The sequence below is a fragment of the Anopheles moucheti genome, chromosome 3 (assembly GCF_943734755.1).
Source record: "Anopheles moucheti chromosome 3, idAnoMoucSN_F20_07, whole genome shotgun sequence".
NCBI classification, from domain to species: Eukaryota; Metazoa; Arthropoda; class Insecta; order Diptera; family Culicidae; genus Anopheles; species Anopheles moucheti.
The window spans coordinates 3,485,230-3,510,441 of record NC_069141.1 but is presented as its reverse complement, the minus strand read 5'-3'; the positions used below and the strand labels follow the sequence as shown (position 1 = coordinate 3,510,441).

General features: G+C 43.2%; 8 protein-coding genes across 14 annotated transcripts; 4 read left to right on the top strand and 4 right to left on the bottom strand.

Moving 5' to 3' along the window:
* The first annotated feature begins 621 nt into the window (after window positions 1-621).
* LOC128302314 (alpha-aminoadipic semialdehyde synthase, mitochondrial) lies at window positions 622-5,547 on the top strand. Its single transcript, XM_053039108.1, has 6 exons — window positions 622-684; window positions 849-995; window positions 2,579-2,908; window positions 2,984-4,934; window positions 5,003-5,188; window positions 5,291-5,547. Exons 1-6 carry the CDS (start codon window positions 622-624, stop codon window positions 5,404-5,406), a joined length of 2,793 nt encoding a protein of 930 aa, XP_052895068.1. The 3' UTR covers window positions 5,407-5,547.
* A 1,140-nt stretch (window positions 5,548-6,687) lies between these two features.
* LOC128302180 (ethanolaminephosphotransferase 1) lies at window positions 6,688-12,872 on the top strand. 7 transcript variants are annotated; one of them, XR_008287368.1, is made up of 7 exons: window positions 6,688-7,458; window positions 10,131-10,383; window positions 10,465-10,721; window positions 10,795-10,949; window positions 11,018-11,198; window positions 11,267-11,930; window positions 12,563-12,872. XR_008287368.1 is itself a non-coding variant. In XM_053038938.1 (7 exons), the coding sequence occupies exons 1-7, from the start codon at window positions 7,402-7,404 to the stop codon at window positions 12,626-12,628; spliced, it is 1,194 nt and encodes a 397-aa protein (XP_052894898.1). In that variant the 5' UTR covers window positions 6,688-7,401; the 3' UTR covers window positions 12,629-12,872. The 7 variants fall into 7 exon arrangements, 6 of the variants coding, with proteins under 6 accessions (XP_052894898.1, XP_052894895.1, XP_052894893.1 ...); XM_053038938.1 differs by having other exon boundaries at window positions 11,267-11,515; window positions 12,587-12,872; XM_053038935.1 differs by having other exon boundaries at window positions 11,267-11,515.
* Window positions 12,873-13,784: 912 nt separating this feature from the next.
* On the top strand, window positions 13,785-14,730 carry LOC128305807 (uncharacterized). Its single transcript, XM_053043419.1, has 2 exons — window positions 13,785-14,000; window positions 14,083-14,730. Exons 1-2 carry the CDS (start codon window positions 13,794-13,796, stop codon window positions 14,728-14,730), a joined length of 855 nt encoding a protein of 284 aa, XP_052899379.1. The 5' UTR covers window positions 13,785-13,793.
* Window positions 14,731-15,953: 1,223 nt separating this feature from the next.
* LOC128304570 (uncharacterized) lies at window positions 15,954-16,894 on the top strand. Its single transcript, XM_053041769.1, has 2 exons — window positions 15,954-16,163; window positions 16,241-16,894. The coding sequence occupies exons 1-2, from the start codon at window positions 15,954-15,956 to the stop codon at window positions 16,892-16,894; spliced, it is 864 nt and encodes a 287-aa protein (XP_052897729.1).
* An 83-nt stretch (window positions 16,895-16,977) lies between these two features.
* LOC128304948 (uncharacterized) lies at window positions 16,978-17,947 on the bottom strand. The gene is made up of 3 exons (XM_053042200.1): window positions 17,738-17,947; window positions 17,271-17,680; window positions 16,978-17,206 (listed from the first exon to the last, which is right to left on the bottom strand). The coding sequence occupies exons 1-3, from the start codon at window positions 17,945-17,947 to the stop codon at window positions 16,978-16,980; spliced, it is 849 nt and encodes a 282-aa protein (XP_052898160.1).
* An 835-nt stretch (window positions 17,948-18,782) lies between these two features.
* Window positions 18,783-19,211, bottom strand: LOC128305136 (uncharacterized). Its single transcript, XM_053042441.1, has 2 exons — window positions 19,099-19,211; window positions 18,783-19,011 (listed from the first exon to the last, which is right to left on the bottom strand). Exons 1-2 carry the CDS (start codon window positions 19,209-19,211, stop codon window positions 18,783-18,785), a joined length of 342 nt encoding a protein of 113 aa, XP_052898401.1.
* A 1,049-nt stretch (window positions 19,212-20,260) lies between these two features.
* Window positions 20,261-21,681, bottom strand: LOC128303562 (glycine-N-acyltransferase-like protein 3). Its single transcript, XM_053040551.1, has 3 exons — window positions 21,213-21,681; window positions 20,702-21,126; window positions 20,261-20,640 (listed from the first exon to the last, which is right to left on the bottom strand). The coding sequence occupies exons 1-3, from the start codon at window positions 21,513-21,515 to the stop codon at window positions 20,415-20,417; spliced, it is 954 nt and encodes a 317-aa protein (XP_052896511.1). The 5' UTR covers window positions 21,516-21,681; the 3' UTR covers window positions 20,261-20,414.
* On the bottom strand, window positions 21,682-22,657 carry LOC128303563 (uncharacterized). The gene is made up of 2 exons (XM_053040553.1): window positions 22,445-22,657; window positions 21,682-22,374 (listed from the first exon to the last, which is right to left on the bottom strand). The coding sequence occupies exons 1-2, from the start codon at window positions 22,652-22,654 to the stop codon at window positions 21,727-21,729; spliced, it is 858 nt and encodes a 285-aa protein (XP_052896513.1). The 5' UTR covers window positions 22,655-22,657; the 3' UTR covers window positions 21,682-21,726.
* Between the last annotated feature and the right edge of the window lie 2,555 nt (window positions 22,658-25,212).

The following is a 25,212-nucleotide window of genomic DNA, read 5'->3' as shown; positions in this document are numbered from 1 at the left end:
AGAGCACCGCTGTTTGCCAATTACGTATCCTCACAATACTGCCGTACGTATCAACGCCATCATTCAATCTCAGTTTTGGCACACCACGCCTTCTCTGTCTACGTAGACGGTCTGCAACGATTTGGGGAGGAGTAGTTCGGTGTTACTTTAATGACATGATCTATAGCTATCAAGCTATAATCGTATAATCGTTTAACAATTGTGATACATTTTTATAATATTTGTTTTGTTTAACTTTTTTTCTAACAATTTAAAATAAATTTTATATATGTAAAATTATATTTTTTAATATAAGTCACAATATGCACACAATAGTAGCCTCGTAACGTAATGAGTAACGTTCCCCAACTGCACAACAGTTCCACAGCAAACGGATTCAAGTGCAATTTGATTCTTCTTATCAATGCATTCCTAAAACCCACGGGGCCCATTCCTACTTGCGCACCAATGCTCGTACGCAACAGCAAGATGTCGAGCCCAGTGCGAATCTGGGAAGACTATCAATAATTCTCGATGCTATTATCGCACTAGCGCGACTGCCTCCGGTATCCCTGATACGGTGCTTCAGTTCAGCGTGGCCCGAAACATCGTCAGTCCTGCTTCATCCGCCGAACCGCTAAGATGTTTCGTATTTTAAAATGTAGTGAACACTTATCAGTGCGACAGTTTACTCGTGGCAAACATGTAAGCAATCTTGGCCACTGTCTGATTAAGTGCTGCTGCTGTTGGGATAATTTGATGGACCGATTTCTGGTTAAACGTTTGGTGTTTGATTTCCGCTGTTTTGCATTGCGCTAAAATGAGTTTTTGGAAACACACGATTCCTATTCCTGTATTCTCTTTTGCAGACTGGGAAAGTGATCGCCATTCGCCGAGAAGATCAATCAGTATGGGAACGGCGAGCTTCCTTCCCACCAGCGGTGGTGAAAAAACTCATCAAGCAGGGCGTCAAGGTGATAGTACAACCGTCCAACAGGCGTGCCTACCCGATGCAGGTAAGTGTCACTATCGCGCTGCTGGTGGTCCAGTTGCACCCCGTCCCATCGCATCACACTGTTACTAAGGATGTGCAGTATCAGGCGAATGGTTTAGAAAGTGTGTACGTCAACGTTTCTGCGTGTTCTTATCTTAATGGGTTGAGTAATTCAACTTGAAGATCGTGAAATGATTGAAGAACTTTAACAGCCTATTACAGGCAACTAATGTGGAACTCATGTACAAACTTTTCCACTAGACTTTAAATGTGGTACACATGTGTCCGTCTTATCGGCTAAGCTTCACTGACTCTGGCCCACATGGTGCGAGATAATGAGCGACAGTAGGAGGAATTTTGTGTTCCTCCATGGATTCTGGTGTCCTTGTGTACTTTCTACGTAGCATCCCACATTCCTTTATGAAAAGCACCCCGTGTATGCCTTTCCGATAAGATCGTACTTGTTCCAATTGTATTTCTTGTTTGTCCACTGTCGTACGGTGATCCAAATGTGTTAGAACACTGATAGTACAAGAACAATCATACCGCAAGCATACCGTGAAAAAATAACAAATAGTGGAACTACTTTCACTGCAACTACACATTGTAGGAAAGCACGTGACAATAGTCCCTGTCGCTAGTTGCGCTTAGTACTTCATGTACCGAATTTCCTACGTCGTTCCCGTTTTATTACCACTTTCGTCCCGACTACTCCTCCCTACTATGTTACTATCACATGGATTGGTACTTGAAGCCGTATCACCGGCAATATCGACATATCTTCTGAAGCTGATGTTATTATTGCAATTTGATTAAGCGTGATATCGCACAAAAGCAGATAAGGATACTGTCTACCGAGTCGTCGGTATTGCTAGTGAGACTGCCTGCGACGTACGAGGGTGCGTACATGGCGTCGCCAACAGCGGCACGGACAGATCTGACCACATCAACTGATAAGCAGGTTGCTGTACACACCTCCTAGTTGTGTATTTGTTTTTCTTCGTTTCGCTTTTGCTTCTATGCCCCGAGTGTAGAAGACCACGAGATCCCGACTGTGGGGCTTCAATGAATAGTCCATTGAATGAGAATGACGGAAAAGGGATTTCTATCAATGGTTGTCACATGCGCTATGACTTCAGATTAACATCAGTTGGTCGGGCATGAAATGAAGGAATTTTGTTATGAATGTTTTGTCGCGCAGGGAATTGTCCGATGCGCAGAAAAAGGAAGCAAACAATCTATTCTCTTAATGCGCAGAACGATGAAATTCAAACTAACAAGTTACAAGCTATAATGATGAAAATATTAACAAAATACGACAGGTATTTACTATTGAGCGATCTTCTAGAAAGCAGTGTCCTTTCCTTGAATCTATATTCATCTTAAGCTGGCTCGTGCTATTGTTCATGATTGCTCTAATAAACAAGACAAGTTCTACTCAAATTCTTTGTTCTACGAATGAGAATGGTGGATTGGTGGTGTAGCCTACAATTCCCTAAGTCAGTCAATTTCCGATAACTTTCCTAATTCAATCACCTCAGTCTAGCAGACATTTAACTATACATCACAATCAATGTATTTTCTTGTACTACAATTTCTCCATAGGCATATCTCAATGCAGGCGCCACCGTTCAGGAGGACATCAGCGAAGCATCCATCATTTTTGGTGTGAAGCAAGTACCCGTTGATGCGCTGATACCGCAGAAAACGTACTGCTTCTTTTCCCACACGATTAAAGCACAAGAATCGAACATGCCCCTGCTGGATGCATGCCTAGAGAAAAACATTCGTCTAGTCGACTACGAGAAGTTGATGGATCGCAACGGATTACGCTTGGTGGCGTTTGGGAAATATGCCGGTGTAGCCGGTATGGTCAACATTTTGCACGGGCTTGGTTTGCGATTGCTGGCACTGGGACATCATACGCCTTTTATGGTAAGATGATACGATCGTGTTATGATATTCGTTTTTTTATTAAAATTTCATTCGAATGTTGTCTCTTTGTAATAGCATGTTGGTCCAGCTCATAATTATCGAAACTCGTCAATGGCACGCCAAGCCGTACGAGACTGTGGGTACGAAATTTCGCTCGGTATGATGCCCAAGTCGATCGGTCCCCTCACGTTTATCTTTACTGGTTCCGGCAATGTTTCGCAGGGAGCACAAGAAGTGTTCCAGGAGTTACCAGTTGAGTTCGTACCACCGGAGATGCTTCGTAAAGTGGCCGAGCACGGATCAACTAACAAGCTCTACGGATGCGAGGTTAGTCGTTCCGATCATCTCGAGCGACGCGAGGGCGGTAAATTTGACCCCGTCGAGTATGATCAGTACCCGGAACGATACATTTCCACCTTCAGCAATAACATTGCACCGTACGCGTCCGTGATTGTGAATGGAATTTACTGGGCAGTCGGTGCACCGAAACTGATCACGATTCCCGAGGCGAAAAATCTTCTCCGACCAGCGAATACACCCTGGTTGCCAACAAGCCGTGGCTCTCCAGCGCTTCCACATCGAATGTTGGCCATCTGCGATATATCTGCCGATCCGGGTGGTTCGATCGAGTTCATGAACGAATGCACTACGATCGATACGCCGTTCTGTCTGTACGATGCCGATCGTAACAAGGATCAGAAGAGTTTCAAGGGCCCTGGAGTGCTTGTTTGCTCGATCGATAATATGCCCACGCAGCTACCTCGGGAAGCAACGGACTTTTTCGGCGATCTGCTTTACCCCTACGCACTGGACATTCTGCAGAGCGATGCTTCGAAGCCACTCGCCGAACACAACTTCTGCCAACCCGTGGAAGGAGCCATTATTTGCAGTAACGGAAGTCTTACGCCAAGCTACGAGTACATTAATGAGCTTCGGGAGTTGAACAGCCGATCACGGCATAAGACGGAAGGATGTTACGAAGGTAAGAAGCGAGTGTTGGTGCTGGGAGCTGGATTTGTGTCGGCTCCGCTTGTGGAGTACCTTCACCGTGAGTCGAACGTTAGTATTAAGGTAGCGTCTCAGTACAAGGAAGAAGCGGACCGATTGGCACACCGTTACCAAGGTGTCGAGTCGGTGTACGTTAACGTGCAGGATGAAAGTGCCAACCTACAGAACCTGTGTGAGGAAAGTGATGTCGTGGTGTCGCTCCTACCATACTCACTACACAGTGTTATCGCAAAGCACTGCATCGCGGGCAAAACTCATCTCGTGACGGCCAGCTATGTGAACGATGATATCAGTGCGTTGCACAGTGCTGCCCAGGATGCCGGTGTTACCATCATGAACGAGGTCGGGCTTGATCCCGGTATCGATCATCTGCTGGCACTTGAGTGCATTCAGGACGTGCAGGAGAACGGTGGTGTAGTTGAGTCCTTCGTCAGCTTCTGTGGAGGACTTCCCGCACCGGAACACTCGGACAATCCGCTGCGGTACAAATTCTCCTGGTCACCACGAGGAGTGCTACTCAACACGGTGTCTGCTGCAAAATACCTGAGCAAGGGTCAAGTCGTTGAGATATCCGGTGGTGGTGAGCTTATGTCGGCACCACGAGAACTCGAATTCCTGCCAGGATTTGCACTGGAAGGTTTCCCTAATCGCGATTCTACCAAATACCAGTCGCTATATGGGTTAACGAACATCAACACTCTGCTGCGAGGAACGATCCGTTACAAGGGTTTCTCGGATACGATTAAACCGATGCAGCTGCTCGGACTGATCGACCCCAACCCACACCCGTTGCTGCATCCTCACGGCCCAGAACTGACCTGGAGGCAGCTGATAGTAAACATGCTCGGACTGGCCGATGCGGATATCTTCATTGAAAATCTTAAGTATAAGCTAGCGGAGCGCGTGGGCACTATTGAAGGTTTGGAGGAGTTGGGTTTGCTGGAAAATGCTCCCGTAGTGAAGATGGGCTCTCCGTTGGACACACTCAGCTATTACCTATCGAAGAAACTAGCCTTTGGTAAGAGAACAAAGCAACCCGGAGTTGTAGCTCCAGTTAACATTCCAAATCTGGCCTCTTCTTTCCAGCTGACACCGAACGCGATCTAGTCGTACTGCGCCATGAAGTTGGAATTCGTTGGAGTGATGGACGACGTGAGGAACGGGGCATAAACTTTGTCGTGTACGGTCAGCCTGGCTCGGAGGGTGGCCACTCAGCCATGGCCAAAACAGTCGGATTTCCAGCAGCTATTGCAGCAAAAATGATTATCGATGGTAGGTATCCGAATTCCGTCCTTTACACATCTCAGTTTCTGGTTGACCTGCACAAAAGTAACCGAAAACTTACTGCTCCTTTCTCGTGCCGTTTTCCTGTAGGTGAAATCCAGCAGCGCGGAGTGGTATTGCCATTTTCGGCCGATATCTACCGGCCCATGCTGGCCCGTCTGGAGCAGGAAGGTCTAACGGCGACAACGACTACGAAGGTTCTATGAAAAAGGAATTCGAATAAACAGAAACTTCCAGATAGTGCACGAACGGGATGGATAAATAGAATGTTAACGCTTTTTCGCAAATTAGCCAAAATGTGCTTTGTTAAAATTAAATCTAGCTGTAATTAGTGAAAGCAAAATGTGTTAAACTGATTGAATATGACAATAAATTCTTATTAAAATTACCAATTCGTTATTAGCATACAGACCCAGAGGAGCCAGACAAATAGAATAAGAATAATGATGGTAATCAATGATATAATAGAGCAATCAATAATGGAAGAGTCTATCGTACTGCAACGCTAGACTTCATACAATCGATCGCTATAACTTTTTAGCATTAATTATAACGAGCTATTTAATGGAGAATAGCTTACTATTGTAAATAGCATTAACATTACAGTCATCTGCAGCTGACATGTAAGTTTTGTTTGCCTGCAGTCGTATAGCTCTGCCCATATACCATCGCAAGTTGTTGCAGGTTCATGCTAATGGGCTACGAAATGCACTTCAACCTCGCTAAACTGAACTGCATGCATATGTTCATCTGTTTGAAAAACAACACAGAAATACGCACTTTAAACTTCACGATGCTTATCAGCTCATCCGATGGCCGATGGTTGGTGCGCACGACTACTAGTGCAACCAGTTCATTCATTCCTATGCAAACGGACGTCTACACTTGACGCCAATCGTCTCCGAGCCGAGTTCGAAGCGGAACGAACAATCGGATTATTTATCGTTTGCGTTCCGTAGTGCCACCGTAAAACCCGCATTCGTTAGCGAACCGTCGAGTGAAGCGGAAGCCCTCGCACTAGCCCTTAGCTGGTGGTGGTGTTGAGAATTCAGTGCGTCGTACTGGCGGGTGTGTTGCATTTATGTTTTTTTTTTTGCCAGTCAACTCAGACTCAGGTCGGACAGCCACTAGGAAGGCTTCGCAAGCTAAGCTAATTACGTGCGGGTATGATGTTGTGTTAAACTCGCTTGTGTACAAACAACTGTAACGTCGTCAGTAGCATTCCTGGTGAAATAGTGATTCAGCAGTTGGTACACCAATAGTGTGTCTAACTTTATGTTCAAATGTTTCTTCATCGCCGAAAGCCTCTCGGGAGTTTTAAATACCAGATTGTGTACTGATACCCTTGTTCAACTCCAAGAATAACTTCAACTAGGCCTCCAAAGGTCCCGCACCCGGAATTGCGATAAGCTGCACAGTGAGCTGACCCGGTCTACCCCGAATAATCGTTTTAGTAGCCTGTCCCGCAGTTCGGTTCGGTTGGTACTTCGGTGTACTTCTCGTGTGATCACTAGAGTGCGTTACTACACAGCTTGGATTACTATTAGCCTGTACTGAAGTGTGATTGATCCGATGCGATCTGTCAGCAAACGGTGACGAAACGCGCGCGTTTGATTGTGCTTATCAGTAGCTTCGCGGTCTGAGAGCCTGTTGCTCCCCACAATTTGTGCCGTGACCTCTCGCTGTGTAGCGGATTAAAACCCACTCACAGTGCGAGTTCTACCGGAGCGTGTGTTTGTATGCCCTTATAATCCAACCAGTTGTTCCGATGCGCTGATACGGGCGGAGACCGTCGCATACGACTTTGGTATTGGTATGGTGGGCACATGCCGGGTGATTTCAGTACGATGATGATTACGGCTTTTGCCGGGTGTGCGGTGCTGTAATTAGTGTGCCATAGCCGAAGCGCCACGACCGTACCGAGGATCGTTCCTCACTCGCGCAAAGCAACGCAACGTGTCGCACGCAAAGTTCGCTGTACGTGTAAACCTGTCCGCTATGCGTTAAGACGTTTTGTTGCCAGTAGAATACTACACCTGATTGCTGTACGTAAACCTTTTGGGCGGAGACGAGCGCGGTACACGTGAGGCCCGGTGAAAGGTCGATCGTTTCCCACCAGCCTGTGACTTGTTTGTTTACACGTGATATTCTGTGCATTGGACAACGATCGCCGTTGATCGTGCCGCATCCACCGCAACAAAATGATCGGCATTAAATATCTCAACGATGCCCACCTTAAGGGGTTCGAAAAGTACAAGGTAGGTAGTTCCGCCGGACGACAGTGACACCGTGTTATGCTAACAATCGTTTCCACGTGAAGGGTGTCTACGTTCCGTCGCCCGGACGTACGCCATTTTTATGCGCTGAATGTGATAAGTGGTTGCATTTGAATTGGATAACACACTCCGTGTCTGGGATGCTGGGCAAACAGACGAACAACTCCAACGCAACGTTGTGTTACGCGAACACGTAGTGCGGAATTTTCGCCAGCTGATGTCTGAAGACGAGTGTTAAGAATGGCGTGATCAGTGACGATTATGAACAATGGATGACCACCACGAACACCTCGTTTATGTATACGAGATTCACCGGGGAATATCCCATCCAGCGCAATCGTACGACATTCGATGGTGGATTTGTATCGAATGCAGTAACTGAGATCGAGATAAGTGTGATTTGCCGTGACGCAACGATGAATCAAATCGATTTAGAACGGTTGAGCTATTATGTTGTTATCGAACCAGTGCCGCAGTACCGGTCGGTGGTTTTGTTATCGTGTTATTTATTACCTCCAGCAGCGGTGGCAAAGGTCTTTGGATCTCCCCACAGACCCATCCCGATAGGGTGTGTTTTTTATAAAAATGGGAGAATTTTATGGGCATTTAATCTGGTTGAATTCGTTTTCCCCTCCATGAACGGTTGTGGTGAGAGGGTTTAAAATACAGACGATCTTCCATGTTAGTGACTTGTTTTTCCTCATGTAATGCGTCACTCACTTCCATTCACCAGGAAGTAAGCAGCATTGGTGAGGACTGTTTGTATTTTCATGTCATATGTGGCCTGTTTTCTTTCGCTCGAGAACCCACGTGTTTGTTATTTGGTGCAGTTTCTCTGCACGACTCAGAGCCCTGTACACGGTAGTAGACCACCGTACCGTAACAACAGCTTGGAACTCTCCCACCGTTACTGTTTACCGTTTGTAGCACGTTTCATGTAAAACAATCGGCTCGTCTGTTTCTGATTCCTTCATTGCTTTTCCAACCGTGCGACCTTATTCTTATAACGCCGCAAAACGAAGATACAGCGCGTCATTTCACTTTCTATTTCCAAGCCCTTCGAAGAACAAGTACGTGTGGAGAGGATGATTTTCCCTCCCCCGCTTATCGCATAATGAAAGATGCCAACTGAGGTATTTGAACCAACCTTCCCGTCTGGGTGTCGTCTAAGTCGGTTTAGCGAACTCGGTGCACTCAATTACAGTATAACGAGGGCGCGAGATCCGCGATACGTTTCGTCGTATTAAATTTAAACTAGCTAAGATTAGTGATGCAATCGTTGATAACGGTCACAAGCTGCTTTAGATTCGTAGCAATTGCCCCTGCTATGCTTCTCGCAGTATCACCCAACAATTGTACGAAATGTTCTGCTTCATCAAGACAGGTCACGTTCGCAGTTTTGGAGAGCAGCAAAAAAGCATGTTCTTTTCGTGATGTTTTATTTCAGTCTTTGAGAACGCCAATCGAAGCAGGAAACATAAACCATGGCAACCAAGCGCGACTCATCCTTGATCTCTCTTCGCATTGATTGTTTTCCCGTGGCCTTCCTTTCGTATCGGACAACAGGCATGTATAATGACCAGTGGACGACCTTTGCCCTATTTCTGGCACTCCAGAACCCTGTAGTAACTCCTTTCAAAATTGATAATCCCACGGCAATGAGTGAGGAAAACCGGGCTTGATTATCGGGGTCGTTGCTTGCTACTCCGTTGGCACACAGAGAGATCACTTTCGAATCGTCCGACATGGGCAGACTACTCGAATGGATCAATCGATCGAATGTGCGTCGACACCAGCGTGCGAACGGTGACGCCTGTTTACAATCAATGGTTACTGCTTCTGTAACCAAAGGCTGAAACTTTTCCGTATTTGTCTTTCTGGTTCTGCGTCATGTAAATGATAGAGGTAGGAAAGACAAGTTCTTGTACTCATTTGAATGGCAACTTCGTATTCGGAAGGGATGCGAAAGAAAAGGCGAAGTAAAAGCAGGGCATAAGTTATGAATAAATCAGATGCCATCGGCGCCACTATCGGTGAACCTCTGTGGCGTGACCTTCCTGAGGGAACTCAAAGTGATAGGAACTGAAAATTCTGATCAACAATATAGCCATACTAGCGTTATTTTTGTACATTATTCTCACGTAGCGGGAGTGTTAAAATTTAATCGATTTTCAAGTTTTTTCATTAATAATTGGTTATGATTTTTTCTGGGACTTTTATTAACGTCGTAAAAAATGACAGCTTCTTTGGCATACGTTTTAGCAGTTCAACGTAAATTTAGAGCTCAAAGTTCACTAGTGTGCTGTATGTCTAGCATTAAGCAGCTCATAATATATGGCAACAAGCTGATCCTAAAACACACAGTATAATATTGCACAGTATAATATATGAATATTTGGGATAACTGTGGAGGATGCATTATGTGAATTATTGCATAAGGACGCCCTTTTCATCGCCAGTCACAATGTCATGCATCCCTGTACAACAGACAATTCAAATTGCAGTGTTGCCAGATCATCAATTGAGTAGAAAGCTTGTAGCGACATCTGTTATCAAATTAGCACAAACTTTGTTTCACTCCTTCCATTCCATATGTGAAGCATTTTAAATTGATAATGATTTTCACTTTTCCTATTTTCCATCCTGAATTCTAGTACAACTGCGTCGATACTAGTATTCTTAGCGTTTATGTTATGCACCCGTTCTGGAACAAGGTCGTGTTATATTGTCCCCGATGGATTGCGCCCAACCTGCTTACCTTTACTGGCTTTCTGCTGACGGTGGTGAATTTCTTCCTAATAGCGTATTATGACTACGATTTCCGAGCAGCCACCAAAACTCCCATACCCGTGCCGGACTGGGTATGGATCCTAGCAGCAATAAATCTTTTTGTAGCCTACACTTTAGGTAAGCTTACCAGTTTACTGAACGCTGTGGATATTTTAGCTATCAACTATAGCCTCACTTTCCCTATGCATGCATCCACAGACGGTATCGATGGTAAGCAAGCACGAAGAACTGGAACAAGTGGACCACTGGGCGAGCTATTCGATCATGGTCTCGATTCCTACTCGGCAGTACTCATACCGATCTACATGTTCACCATATTCGGTGCTGCCGATCTACCACCGGTGCGGATGTACTTCATTACCCTGAACGTGTTCCTCAACTTCTATCTACCGCATGTGGAAAAATACCTGACCGGTGTGATGTTCCTGCCGTGGGGCTATGACTTTGTCATGTGGGTAAGTTAAGTGGAACTGCGCTGCACATTCAGTTGACGCATATTTCAAACAATTCTCTTATTTTCTTTTCTAGGGCGTCTCAATCACGTTAGCGATCACAGGAATTCTTGGGGCTGAGTTTTGGCAAATCCCCGTGTTTGGCGTGAAACCTTGCCACATATTCGAGATGACACTTTACGTGTCTGCCGTCATCACTAGTCATCCTATTATTATATATAATGTCTACAAGTATGTACTGTGGGTAGTAAAACTAAGATTTGATTTCGATAATGTCAATGTCTTATTCCACTTTGCAGATCTTATCGCGACAAAACGGGTAAAATGCGATCATTCAGCGAAGCCATCCGACCATTGGTACCGCTTAGCAGTTTATTTATGCTATGTACCGTGTGGGTGCTGTGCTCCCGCAACGGAATAATCGATATGGAACCACGGCTGTACTTCGTGATGTGCGGCACACTGTTTTCGAACATTTGTGTAAGTGACATGTTAAACATGTTTCGATTATGATTGATAGTACTTACTGTTTGGGTTTTATTTTGCAGTGCCGTCTCATTGTAGCTCAAATGTCTGATACACGGGCAGATCTTTGGAACGGACTGCTAAACTTGCTGTGTGTCGTTGCGTTCTTCTGTGTTCTGCCCTATCAATTCCTTGGTTTGCCCGAGTTAAGCGTTCAGGTCGAACGATACCTGCTGTACGGGTTGACACTCTGCGTCACGATCGCGCACATACACTACGGTGCAGGAGTGGTACGCGAAATGTGCCACCATTTCCGGATTCGTTGTTTCAAAGTAAGATCGGATGCTAGTAAGCTCACTGCGCATACTAATAACTTAGATGTTAACCGTAACGGTAGCTATCCTAACAAGCATCATCTTAACCACCGCCAGAACAAATCCAAGTAGAACCCGTGGTCTGTAGTCTGTAGCGTACCATGTGCCACGATAAGACCAATTTGCTAAAACGCTAACCAGAAAATGCCTACCCGAATTTCTACTACCTTGTTTTGCTTCGAGCAGATCGACCCACTGGAAAAGCGAAAAGCGAAACTAGCTCTGGTATAGACTACGGTGTTTGGGTCAGAAACGTGCGGAATGTGTTGCGTCCACCATCACGTGTGAAGTGTCCGAGTGTGCGCGGAAGATGTGGTGTAAATGTTACTATCATTCGCTAAGTAATCTACATACAGTAGTGATACGATCACCGGTAGGCTGTGTTTTATCATGCGTTACTTGGTATGGATAGTGCATAATTGTGCTGATTAACACTAGATACTCGTCGCATGGCATTGTGTTTTGATTTCTTTAAAGTTCCCTGTAAATTAGCCGTGTGTGTCGTCCTGGTTTGTAGTTCCTGTTAATATAGTAAAATTGTACATTCAATAAGTTTTACAACAGATCGAACTCACTAATAACTTATACCTTGGTTTCTTTCCAACACTCACAATTAAATGGTCCGCACTTCAACGACTACTGTCTACTGCTGAACAAAATACTCTAACTTTCACGCGCGCTGAGGATAGATTGCGCCGCACGATAAACCTTTACTAAGTTACTAAACTTACTGCAATACTCGCTCTGTTTACGAAACCCCAACTCAAACACATGTATACCGGATATCAACTAAAACATATCGAACAGAAATTCAGCATGCCGTACAGTCAGATGTTAAGCCCCTACGATCCCCTTCCTCAGGAAAAAACGAGCTTAGACACAACAAACCCGCACTCACCGTCAGCCAGCAGCATGCGTGGTTATCCATGTGATCGCAACCGATAGGATTGTACATAATAACACTAAACGTATATATTTCTGATCGTTCAACACGCGTACCCACAGATACCAACCACTCCGTTACCACAGACAACCCCACCAGCGGACGATATGGAGGACATCGAGCTGTGAATAGCTGCGAGACTATAGCTTAACGAGTGTTTTTCACGAGTGGTGCTTTAATAGCCTAGAACTACTTATGCTCAATCGCAACTGTTTCAACTTCAGGTCAGGACAGGAACAACCTTTGTACATAAATATTCTCCAACCAAAAAGACATGCTGATGGATAGCAGAATAGATGAACAATCGGTGTACATAGTGATGTAATCAATTTAAGAACTGTTTCTTTTACAAATATAGTAAAATGGCAGTGAAAAGAGAATGTATTTTCATGTTGTATTTGCTTTTCATTTACCCTTAGCACAACTCTGGTCTTCAGAATTCCAGGATTGGCGATAGCTACCCACAGTTAGGGGGTACAGGGGTTTGTGAGAAAATTCCGTCAAAGGTAATTTGTTCAAAGGCAAGATTGTTTCTGATATATCTTCATTAAAGATACAACAACTGCAAACTTGAACCAGGTGAACTTAGAATAATAAACTGATTGTTGTAACATGCTTCATTTTTGGTTATTCTAATCAGCGGCGGATCAAACGACAGGCGGAGTAGGCGGTCGCTTAGGGCCCCGCCGTGTTGGGGGCCCCAACAAATAGGCATCCCGGAAGCACAGCGAGCGAACCAATTCGATGGCAAAGTGCTCGTTGAATGCTGTAGTTGTAAATTCCACCACGTGCAGCTTCTCGAAGTTGGCGCACGTATGATTGTAGCTAATTTGAAAGAAAAATATGCATTCAAGACTGTTAGTTGCAAATATTTTATACTTTTTAAATACATATTTTACGAGTTTCACAAGGGTTTTTTAACAGTAATAACAAATTCAAGCAAAACCACAAAATATATTAAACAAGTAATCAGAAACGGTTCCCTAGGTAGAAATAGAACAACACAGAGTTTCTCTTAAGCAATAGGCTGTGGTATTACTTCTTCTATTTTAGTGCAGAGGAATCGGATTAAAAGAAAACAAAAAAATCCTTATAGTTTTTTTCCTTGGGTGATAGGCAAAAATAAAATCGTTAGGCGACAAAGAGGAATATACTCGGTAAAAAATAAGCATTCATTGGTGAATTACATATTTAGCGAAGCTTAACGCTATCTTATCACACTGGAAATTCGGTTGGGAACATGCTCGCACCAGAGACTGCAGCTGATCCGGGGCCAGTGTATCACTAACCGCCATGGGAGAAGATTGCTTGGTTGAAATCCCTCGAAACGATTGGGAAGAGTGGCGTGATTTGTACAAGCGTGATTGGCCGCGTCATGAGATAGCATTTAACTTGGTGCAAAACTACATCGATTGGTCGAAGCGCGATCGTAAAATTAAGGACCTGGTACTGTACAGCCTCAATGGCAGCTGGCGAGAGAACGGCACGTTTGTCATAATTGTAAGTGATCATGTATGTTGCTATTAGCATTTGAAACGGTTGCAAAGACGTATGTTTGCTATTGCTTTGGATCGTGTTGCAGGATCGAATCGAATTGTACATGTACACGCTGGACGAGTCATTGGATACGCTGCGCCGGGCACTGGAGCTAGTCGATTGGGACTACTACTACGTGGCCATTATGTGCCAATATGAAGCGTTGCTCTACAGCACGTATAAGAAGCTAAATGTCCGTTTAGCGATAGCACGCGCAAATATTATGTATTTCCTGCCCAAGGAGGAGGGCTTAAAGGTGAATGTGACGATACCGGAAGGTCTCCGCGTGGGACCACTACAACCGCATCATGCCAAAATTATTAACGACCTGTGGCCACACCGAGAAACTGGCACGGAGTTTACCCTGGAGCGGTTAATTCGTTGGAATCCATCGATGGGTTTGTTCAACGAGCATGGAGATCTGCTTGGCTGGTGTTTATTCACGCAGCCTGGTGTGATAGGATCGTTAGGAGTAATAGAACGGCGCAAAGGATACGGCCGAATTGTTTTGCAAGCGTTCGTCAAACAGCTGGCCGAAATGGGCCACAACCTGTACGCTAGTGTTTTGGTGGAAAATGAACCATCGAAAGCGCTGTTTGAAAGTATCGGATTTAAAAAAATCAAGGACACAACCTGGATTCGAAATTGCGAGCGAAAGTTTGTGGAGTGGAGTTCTGGAACTTTCAGCACCTAAAGAAAACAATAAATAAATAGAAAAATCATTTACAAAACCGACAAACTATGGAATATTAATTTAATTTTAACTAACCAATACAATAAAGATATCCCTTTTCTTAGTTGATTGTTCTAAAAAGGGCCCCGCTTTTACCTATCTTATCTCTAGGAATTAAGTTCAACAATATGCCTTTTTTCTGTATGTGTCAAAGTCAAGGACGAGTTTCGGTTAGTTCACGAGAGATTCATCTTCTAAAAATGAACGGCACTAAGCTTGTTGCTATATTAGACGAGAAGATAACAGATCCTCAGCATATCTACCGTCGTGACAAGCCTCAACATGAGATTAAATACAATTGTCTTCAGAACTACATGAACTGTGTACGGAGCAACAGAAAAGCAAACGTTCATTGGATTGTTCATCGGAACACGGTGGCGAACCATAACTTTTATCATACAGATAAGCACATAATATACAATTAAAACACTGGTCCAACAGTGGACCACTATCAGCTGTTTTTTCACACGGTCAAACCCTAGTACAAAAGATTGTCCCAACAGACAGAGCAAATTAAAAGCACTTTACCTCGGCTTCACCATCCAACACGATCTTCAAGGTCGAAGAGGCTGTAAGTTAAGAGCCAAAGCCTTGCTCCAATAGAATCCTAACTACGGGCTGTACGATGATACAACAAAATAGCTGTTTGTTTAGTTTTTCCTATTGCCACCGTCCGTAGCACATGGTGCACATGGAGCCGATGGTAGAAACACAAGTTCTAAGGTTTATGGTTCGAAAGCGGTGAATAGAATGATGATTGAGATGGACTGATTAATTTGCCCGCCTCCGCACTTCAAACGATCCGTTACGGGCGATGTTTCAGAAGCTTGATTTCCAAAACGCCGATACCATTCCTTGAACATTCAACGAAGTACGAAAGCTCGTCGACTGGGATAGTTAGTACAGCTGCCAACATCAGCTGTGCTGTTCGCACCCCCAAATGGCAAATACATCGCTTCTTCCCGAAACCGTTCCATACTCTTCTCCTAGTCAGTGTTTTCGACCAACGATTGAGTAATCTTATCAGCCTTATTCAAGTCCGCAGCGCTAAAATAAACGCAGTGTATACCAACACTTACCTAAAATCAACCCAACACAGCGTTCCGCTTCTATCTTGTGTGTGCTGCACTATTTGCGCATCGCTGACGAGGGAACGGATTTAGTAGCAGTCAAACAAATCAGCTATGCAGAACGACACGCTTGTCCGGATCCCTTCGAACGCCTGGGAACAGCTGCGTGATCTATACAGGCAGGATTGGCCGCGCCACGAGATAGCGTATAACAATGTGCAGAACTACATTCGCTGGATAGCGCGAGATCCCCAGATTAGTGCAACGTTGATTGTGTACAGCCTAAACGGAAGCTGGCGACAAAATGGAACCTACCTTATTATAGTAAGTACGAGGCTTTTGTCCTGCGCTTCGAATACACGTCTATTCCGAGGTATAACGCTTTTTCCCGTGTTTTTTAGGATCACACAGATATGTTTATGTACACTCTGGACAGTACCGGTGAAACGTTAAAGCGAATGCTGCTTCTGCTCGATTGGCACCACAGCTATCTGATGAACATGTGCCTGTATCGTTCAATCGTACTAGAGGTGTACCGGCTGCATCGGCTCGAGATTGCCTTTGACAGTGCCGAAGTCATCTATCATCTTCCACAGCAGGTCGCGCGCCATGTTCGATACGATCTGCCGGTGGGCCTTACGCTCAAACTGATCCCACCACACTATGCATCGTTCATCTACAACCAGTGGCTGAATAAATCCGACGGCACAGAGTATTTCATCGAGCGGATGCTACGGTGGAACGTGTCGATGGGTCTGTTCTGTGAGGGTGCACGGGAACCGTTGGCCTGGTGCATCCGCGCACAGAACGGTGCGCTCGGACTGCTTGGTGTGGTGGCCCAACGGAAGGGCTACGGTTCGTTGGTAATTAAAGCGATCGCCCGACGGCTGGCGGAACAAGGATACAGTACGTATGCCAGCGTGCGTCGTACGAACGTGGCTTCGCGCAAACTATTCGAAAAGCTTGGTTTCCGTATAGTCGGCGAAGCGTGCTGGTTGAAGAACATGAAGAGCACATTCGATGGTTCCGAGCTTCTTAAGGTAATAAAAGCATGAGTTAAGTTTATTTCCAAAAAAAAAAAAACAGTTGTGTTTAAAGAAGTTATTGAGTGATCATTCATACTGATCGGTGTCACGTCTTACGACACCAGTTTGTGAACCTTTGTCCAATACCACAGTTCGACAGCATTAAATCCCAAGCTCAGGAATAAACTACGTGAAGCCACATTGCTCTCCACGACATACGCCTGTGGCAGTTGGCCTCTCTCGTGAAGTTGCTTCGAAAAACGTTCAATAATCGCTCGACCCAAACCCTTGCGCCGATGGTCGGGAACTGTTTGGAATATGGCCAACGATCCGGTCTGATCACTGGAATAGTACGAAAATGTTGTAAAGAGTTCCGTTCTGCATGGTCTACTATTCGTCTACTCACATCAAACACCATGCTACTAACCGCTCGCTAGCGTCGTACACTCCCAGGGATGGATTACGCTGGATCAAGCGTGTTGGTAGATTCGTAAAAACCGGATCATTATGCACCCACTGTCGTTCAACGACGATACTATCCGCTGGGTCCAAAGCACTGAAGCGGTATTCGGGTGGCGGTTCATTGTATATATCTTTACGCTCTTCATATGGTACTAGCTGTCGGTAACACACCATTCGTTCATCGCTATCCTTCACAAGGGAGAGTAAGCTCACCGAGCGTTCAACCATGTCCCGAAAGCAAGAATCATACACCATACTAAAGGATGCACTCAAGCTACTCATAACCGTTCTCAGCACCTTTTCCAAGCTATCGATCGTGTTTTCCAGGGTGTAGAAAAACAGCTCCTTACAATCCTGTAACAATATCAGTTCGTTTATATGTTGTACGAAAATGATCATCTACATTGCTACCTTCAGTACAAAAGTTCCAGTAATTCGCCAATCGCGTTTGGGGTCAGTAAACACTTGCACCTCTCCATTTCGTACCTGGTTACGCCAATTGTAAAAATTATCCAGCATGTAGAACGTATAGGCATACTTTGGCCAATCGGCACGGTACAGGTCACACAATTCATCCAACTCTTCCAACGGAATATTCTGGAGATTTGCCGCTGTTGACATATTTAGATATATATTGCAGCCAGCTACTTACTTCGACTAGAGCTGAAACGTAACTAACCCGCGAACAAGGCAACGCGAGCTTTTCCGTACGCAATGGGCACATCCCAGGAAGATACGAGTGGTTCGATTGTGGTGCATGTACTCGGTGCATGTTTCACTGTTGTCAACCGCTTCCATAAAAGCCGACACGGTGAGGTGGACACTGCTGCTGCTACTCACAATCGGCAATACACCACTGTTATCAAGAACTCTGTATTTACACAATATGGGTTTGAATTACGTCTGTTTGGATGCTGTAGAATTCCAGGTAACATAATTGATTATGAGTTTTTTTTCATATTTTAAATTAAAAATGAAATAGAAGTTTACAACACATCTCATATTTTCATGAAAGTAGCGAAACTCGACCGAAACCGCGGTTCACATACTAATTACGTACTACTAATTTACTGATGTACTTTAGTAAATCACGAAATAATATTACAAAATTGACCAGCTAGAGCTATGGCCTAGGGTCTAGGAACCTAATGTTCGTTCCACATTTGCCGTAATTGTTTTTATACAGTAATGTAGCACAAACAACTACGACCGTTCCCACAACTTGGTCCTAATTCCTCCGGCATAATACCGATGCGATAAGCAAAATAGAAACAGATCATCCGCATGGTAATCCATCTAGCCGGATCACGCCTACGACCTGGCCTTTTCAGTCACCACCGCTATACTAGCAATTATGTTTCTGCCGTTTTGCAAACGATTTTCTTTGTCGGTAAATCAGTGCACGGATTCTATTTTGCTGAGAGAAAAGGTTTTTTTTATTTGTTTACGCTACGGCTTATCGTCCGTAAATCTCCACCAAGTAGTCGAGCGCGTTACCGACGTAACGAGTCTGGAGGGCCAGGTTGACGTACCGCTGATAAAGCCCACCGCCAGTAACGTGAGCCTGGCCGGTTCTATTGAATGTACGGTCGTAAGCACGGATGGCGGTGATGTTGTAGACGCCGGTGTAATTCACAGCGCGACTTACAAGTCCACCAGGGATACCGGGTGCTGCGTTCACTTGGCTACGTGAGGAATAAAGAATGTCGTTGTTAGTGTAAATCCACAGTGCTGTGTTGGTGCTGATTCGAGGTAGAAAACGAAACACTTACGAATAGAGGATGCGATCGCCGGTGTTGATGGTGCCAAGAATTAAATCTGAAGCTTGGATCAAGCCGAACAGAGCTACGGCAAGAAACACACAAGCAACTAAGAACTTTGCCATGATTTTATCACAAGTCACTTCGAAACGTTACTGTTCAAGGCTGACAAAATGCGATGTGCTCTGCAACTTTCGATCGACTGATTTGGTCTAGTTTGGCAACTGAACTTCTCTTTTATATCGCATTCGAATGGTCTTCTATCAGTCGTATTGGCGCCTTCGATAAATGTTGGCGAATAAAATACCGGAAGCTGTTGCTGATAAGATAAAGGAAAACATGCTTTTCCATTCCTAATCAGGAAGATATACGCTCAAACCGGATAGAAGGGGAAGAACGATGGTGTTTTATAGTCCTACCATCAGTGCAGTGCTATTGGTGTGAGTTGTGAGAAGAATGGGTTTAATGGTCAGTATAAGGTTGAAGATTATAATGTCATCGTTTTAAGGCGAGGCAATGGGTTTGCCCTTAAACAATAAACGTGAGTCACATTTGAATTACTGTATGCAACAAGATTATTCCTGTAGCAGTTTCAAAGTCGGTCGGAGTCGGACATTTACATTGAGTATTCATCTAACGTATATTCGCAGTATATAACGTACAATAATTTTTTATCCAGTTCATGCTGGAACATAATTTTAAACATGGTTTGGTTTTCTCTGCATATAAAATGTAGCATATTCTATTATAATGTGAAACAATAGTTTCGATCATTAAGCAGCAATTCTATGTTTGTTGGTTATCATTAAACATGTACAATCATGTCTCCACTTGTGTAATGTCGTGGTGATGGTTTTTATCTTATCGGTAACTTACCAAATTTTGGCGCTCCATCAGTATCGTTTAAAACAATTGATTCGCAACACAACACATAGTCACTGCTAAGCAAACGTTTCAGTTAATGAACTGTTAATTTTTTTTTTCAAAGCCTGTTATTAACTTTTCTTTATATTTGTTAAGCAAATTTTGAGAAAAATTCAAATTTTACCCTACGTTTCAGATACAAATTCTTACATACTTAAGTCATATATAGATATTTGTAATCTGTAAGGTATAATAATATCCATCTTTTCACAATTTTGTTCAATAATGTATATGCTTTGAGTACATTAGATTACATTTTCTATAGAATATCTATGTTGATTAAATAGAAAACGCAACAAAACACGTGTTAATATCATGCCTGGCTAAGCTAAAATCTCTATTGGATAAAGCGAACCGTTAGACGTTATAGGCGCAATTTTTGAGTCCATCAAAGGACGTATCATTTATCGTTTTGCATGAACAACAAGCCAATGCAGATTTTGTAGCTTTCGAAACCCTACACTCTCAAACAATCGTATCGATTTTTCGTTATCATGTAAGACATACGCTTTGGAATCTGATCCCGCTCGTGCAAGTCGTTTTGCCAGCTCTATTACAACCAACCGTCCATATCCATTACGACAATAGGCTGGCAATGTTTGAAGATCGGAATGGGCACCGGTTTGATCACTGTGGGAACAAAAACAAAACTCATCATTATCTGTTAACTGCGCATCAAACGCTGCCATACCTTAAACACCACGACACAAGCACGTCCTTTTCATTAAATAATCCTACATTTTCGTTCAATAGAATCAACCGGTTCAGTAGCCCATAACCTGCTTCATAGCTGATGTGATTTTTCAGAGGCCAATTAGCGTAGATGTGATTTAGGTCCTTCGGTTGCAACTTATTAATCCTGTAGCCTTCAGGTATTGTAGACGTATGCAGTGTAAGGGCTTCCTTCTTGGGCAAAAAATAGTAGTTTGCTAAATTACTACTTGCCACCGTTAGACATCGATCACTAATAATTCTCTCAATCGCTGAGTGATGCCTCTCCAGGTAGTCCATACTAATTTCATAGCATGAATCCCATCGAACTAGAGACAAGAGTCTTATCAACATTGCGCAATCATCATTTTCAGATTTTGAATAGAAGTATATTTCAAACGCATCCTGAAATAAAATTAACAAAAGATGATTTAGTTATAAACAGCAACAAATGATCCCACCCACAAAGCTCCACTCCTTGTTCCACTTACCTTCAAAACAAATGTTGCATTATGTCTCCAGTTACCGTTTAACGAGTAACATTTTATGTCTAATGTTGCTTGATGTGCCTTCCAGTTCACGTAGTTTCCCAATAGATAATAGGCAAATTCGTGCTTCGGCCAATCACATTGAAAGAGATTCCTTAGCTCGCTCCAATTTTCCTGAGGTATCTCTACCAACTGATCACCACCAGCCATTGCTAAGCGTTGACTTCGAATGAGATTGAATATGCAGAGATAATCGTTGCAATGTTTACTAGACCTAAATAGTTGTGACTGATAATGAGTCACCATTACTACGATAAGTGTAGAATCGCCATAAGCAGAGGTTTATGAGTGCAATCACTCATCTGATAGTGAGTTTTTTTTTTCATTACACTATCTGCTTTAATTGGTTTTAATTAATATTATATTCCTTTCATCACATATTCTGCAATTAGTCTTAACAAAACTGATAATCGTATTCCTCCAACATAACCTATCCGTGAACAATTTTCATACATCTTCAATCTTGCCATTCGTTTGGCACAGTCGGTATTGTTCTTATCCAATATGCTTCCCCGCTATGTTTGAATCCCATTCGTTCGAACATCCTCTTCGATGGGACATTATTCGCATTAACTAAAGCACAGCAATCATGACCGAGATCGGCTATTTGTTTAGCCGTTGCATTTGCCACTACTGTACCAAACCCGCGTCGCAAATATTCCGGATCGACTTGCAGGGCTCCGAGAGGTCCAGCCTGCAGCCGAAAGCACCATGCCACCAACGCACCGGAGGAACGCTCATACAGTCCGACGTTTGCATTCCATGCGGCCAACCGTTGCAAGAAGAACAACGAACCCTGGTGCCGATTTGGCCAATGATCGTTCGCTTTAACAGCATCTACCACACGTAACGGCTTCAGTTCAAATCCTTCCGGTGCAGTCACTCGCAGTGCATCGCAATCTGCTTTCGGCATGTAGAACAGTATTGTTTCACTGTCATACTCTTTCTCCAGATTTTTCGCGTTGATCACATTAATGACGGGTGCTCGATGACGGGCGAGTAAGGAACTCACTTTCAATCCCGTACTCCAGTCAAGCAGATGAAGAGCCTTTTCCAGTACACAGTTACTCGGTTCCAGGCTGTACGCAAACAGTTGATAGCGATCCTACGAAGAATGGTTAGATCAAGTTTAGCAATTAGCAATTCAAAATGAGCGAACGGTTGTATGAACGTACCACAACTAAATAAGTTCCATCTATACGCCAGCTCCCGTTTAAACAGTAAATGGTGAGATGTTTAATACTACTATCCTTTTCATACCACCGGATGTAGTTGTCAATAGTTGTGTAGGCCATGTGATGTTCGGGCCAATTTTCACAATACAGATCACGTAGTTCGTTCCACTCGTTCGGCGGTATGATGCAAAGTTGATCCGTAGTTGCCATTGTTCACACTGCAAATGAAGATAAGCGTTGATCGCTTTCGCAGAACGCTATGTGCTCTGGCACGTAGGCTCTTCACTATGGGACATACGCATGTAGATTGAAAATATGAAATCAAATGTTCGTTTCATAATAGATCTATTATATTATATGATATTATATGAGACGTAAGAGACCGTTTTTGAGATTTATTAAATGGGTTAAAAATGAAAATATCAACAATGTAATGCTATTTATCTAAGCGTGGTTATTCGAAGAGAGCACCGGACATGAATTACGTACCAAGACTAGACCTTTACTTATCATAATTCGTGAATGATCGGTTGTGTCTACTTAACTGCTTCCATTTAAGTAACGCCATAAAGCATCATTATAATGAGGCGGAATAGACATAACTCACGCAACTCACGCCTTCGAACAATACAACTGACTAACAGTACACCTTCTATCTATGCACTCAGTTAGTAATCTATTAGAGATCTCAACGTGAACTACACAGTACACTAAATACCTCACAAAAGGGTGGCTACGCATCGTCGAATAGATATTTAAGAAGTTCCATAAAATGGGTGTTGAAGTTGAAAATAGTTTACGTAATTGCACTGCAATCTTTAAAACAAAAAGAAGATTCTATCGGCTCTTGTACAGCACAGAGATACTAACGGAAGTGTTTGCTATGTACTACGATTATTCCTACACCGATAAGCACCTAGGAGCGGTTGAAGAAAGCTTAAAACTCTTGACTGCAAGTGAAAAATTTCAACTACCGCTCAAGGGACGGATCATATTTCTAACATACTGGAATTTGGTGAGTACGGTATGCATATTAACTTACAGTGAAGCGCCGATTATCAGTGCTTATAGGGACTCGAAGGTTGCCGGATATATGACTGGATATGGATAATAGGCACATCTCTTTTCATAATATAATAATAGCGTATAATGTCATAGTGGGCAGAGCATTTTAACTGTATAATGTCATTTTCCTGAGGGGTTTATTGTTACAAAACAAACTGTAGGTGTTTTTTTTTCTTTTTTAAGTTCATTATTATCTCATAAAATTGGAACTTTCAATTCTTCCGTCAGCAATGTAGCGTGGAATTTGTCCATCCGATCTGCACGGATAATCGGAGCTCCACTGTATATCATTTGATCTTTCGCTTTTACTTAACCGGCCTAGTTTATATGAATTCTGCAAGTGAACTGAACAAGTGTGCTTCGTGGGAACATAATTATCGACTGTTATTGATATCATGAACGGAATTCTAAAGATTAGCGAAGTGTCCAGAGAGAGAAGTTGTTAGCTTACCAGCTTAAACATTAGTGCCCTTGAAACAGAAAAAAACAGTAGCCTTAAATTGAGATAACTGTACAAAAATAGTAGACATGCAATCTATCATTCAGTGTTGTGATACCGCTGTGCGTGACTTATGACCATTTGTCCAAACAAGTACGACCAATCTATCTATGTGTATTTAATGGATACTAATTACTGGATCGACTTCGTGTAACGTTTGAGTTTATCAATCGGGATAATCAGTTGTCATTTAAAGTCCACTGTATTTTAAATAAAGACACAACTGTTTTAGACACATATGGCCGATAAATAACCCTATACACCTATTGAAGATATTTGGAATCTGAACATCTTTGTATGGAGAAAGATAGACAGTCTGGTCAGACAGTTCATACGCAAAAATACTTTCTTTTCAAAAGCTGTAACTAAATGACCCAGCTTCTTTTTAATGCTATCACATGATAATTTAAGAATGTCTTTAATGCCAGGAACGTTTCGTGGGTTGATTTTGGTTGTTTGTGAAGTTTCAAAGTTTAGCAAAAAATAGTAGAAAAAAATGATTTAAAAAAATGTATTTTTGGCCAAATGAAAATAACGTCATACACCCCCGTTTTCGGGTCATTTTTAAAAGTACTGCAAATTATCATCCCGTTTGGATTAGGAATTCGTACCCCTGTGATGTAATAGGTTATAAGAATGAACTTAATTCTCTTTTTTCAATAATGTTAGTTAACGAAAATGCAGCTATCAAAAGAATAAACACACCATAAGCTACTTACTTAAGCACAATACAAAGAAAACACGTCAACACAAAAAATAGATACAAAATATGCAACGGATATCGTCATCACATATTCGGTATCACACCGTCAATATCGAATAGAGTCAGTGAGTGCGCTCATTTACTCTCTGATAAAATGAGCTCTCGCACTATACTGCATGCTCTTTAATTCTTGGCTTCTCACGCACGCTACTCACATTTAAAGGCGAAAGTGCCATCTTCGCTCACTATCCTCAAAAAAAAGAAAACATCGTCAAGTACGGGGCGCCTCCATCACACAAAAAAAGAGAGCAATCGGTTGCGCAGTACTCTCCCACATTTGCTCTTCATTTCCACAGCACACTGCGCTACCATTCCGAGTAACCCGGTCGGTAACGTCTCCACACAACACAAAATTCATTCATTCGTGTACCATCGGTAGTCGCGTTCGCGTTGATTATCGAGAGCGATTCGCCTCATGATTGGTGTTGTGGGTGTAGGAAA

What these genes read in the sequence shown, in the direction of transcription:
- LOC128302314 (XM_053039108.1), top strand. Translation starts at nt 622, where the DNA reads ATGTTTCGTATTTTAAAATGTAGTGAACACTTATCAGTGCGACAGTTT. An exon ending in AGTTTACTCGTGGCAAACAT is followed by an intron (nt 685 to 848) that starts GTAAGCAATCTT and finishes TCTCTTTTGCAG; the next exon opens with ACTGGGAAAGTGATCGCCAT. An exon ending in AGCAAAAATGATTATCGATG is followed by an intron (nt 5,189 to 5,290) that starts GTAGGTATCCGA and finishes GTTTTCCTGTAG; the next exon opens with GTGAAATCCAGCAGCGCGGA.
- LOC128302180 (XM_053038933.1), top strand. Translation starts at nt 7,402, where the DNA reads ATGATCGGCATTAAATATCTCAACGATGCCCACCTTAAGGGGTTCGAA. An exon ending in TTTTGTAGCCTACACTTTAG is followed by an intron (nt 10,384 to 10,464) that starts GTAAGCTTACCA and finishes ATGCATCCACAG; the next exon opens with ACGGTATCGATGGTAAGCAA. An exon ending in ATTATATATAATGTCTACAA is followed by an intron (nt 10,950 to 11,017) that starts GTATGTACTGTG and finishes TCCACTTTGCAG; the next exon opens with ATCTTATCGCGACAAAACGG.
- LOC128305807 (XM_053043419.1), top strand. Translation starts at nt 13,794, where the DNA reads ATGGGAGAAGATTGCTTGGTTGAAATCCCTCGAAACGATTGGGAAGAG. An exon ending in ACGGCACGTTTGTCATAATT is followed by an intron (nt 14,001 to 14,082) that starts GTAAGTGATCAT and finishes ATCGTGTTGCAG; the next exon opens with GATCGAATCGAATTGTACAT.
- LOC128304570 (XM_053041769.1), top strand. Translation starts at nt 15,954, where the DNA reads ATGCAGAACGACACGCTTGTCCGGATCCCTTCGAACGCCTGGGAACAG. An exon ending in ATGGAACCTACCTTATTATA is followed by an intron (nt 16,164 to 16,240) that starts GTAAGTACGAGG and finishes CGTGTTTTTTAG; the next exon opens with GATCACACAGATATGTTTAT.
- LOC128304948 (XM_053042200.1), bottom strand. Translation starts at nt 17,947, where the DNA reads ATGTCAACAGCGGCAAATCTCCAGAATATTCCGTTGGAAGAGTTGGAT. An exon ending in CTGGAACTTTTGTACTGAAG is followed by an intron (nt 17,681 to 17,737) that starts GTAGCAATGTAG and finishes ATATTGTTACAG; the next exon opens with GATTGTAAGGAGCTGTTTTT. An exon ending in TTAGTAGCATGGTGTTTGAT is followed by an intron (nt 17,207 to 17,270) that starts GTGAGTAGACGA and finishes GTACTATTCCAG; the next exon opens with TGATCAGACCGGATCGTTGG.
- LOC128305136 (XM_053042441.1), bottom strand. Translation starts at nt 19,211, where the DNA reads ATGGCAAAGTTCTTAGTTGCTTGTGTGTTTCTTGCCGTAGCTCTGTTC. An exon ending in GGCGATCGCATCCTCTATTC is followed by an intron (nt 19,012 to 19,098) that starts GTAAGTGTTTCG and finishes TTCCTCACGTAG; the next exon opens with CCAAGTGAACGCAGCACCCG.
- LOC128303562 (XM_053040551.1), bottom strand. Translation starts at nt 21,515, where the DNA reads ATGGTGACTCATTATCAGTCACAACTATTTAGGTCTAGTAAACATTGC. An exon ending in ATGCAACATTTGTTTTGAAG is followed by an intron (nt 21,127 to 21,212) that starts GTAAGTGGAACA and finishes ATTTTATTTCAG; the next exon opens with GATGCGTTTGAAATATACTT. An exon ending in CTTGTGTCGTGGTGTTTAAG is followed by an intron (nt 20,641 to 20,701) that starts GTATGGCAGCGT and finishes TTGTTCCCACAG; the next exon opens with TGATCAAACCGGTGCCCATT.
- LOC128303563 (XM_053040553.1), bottom strand. Translation starts at nt 22,654, where the DNA reads ATGGCAACTACGGATCAACTTTGCATCATACCGCCGAACGAGTGGAAC. An exon ending in ATGGAACTTATTTAGTTGTG is followed by an intron (nt 22,375 to 22,444) that starts GTACGTTCATAC and finishes CATTCTTCGTAG; the next exon opens with GATCGCTATCAACTGTTTGC.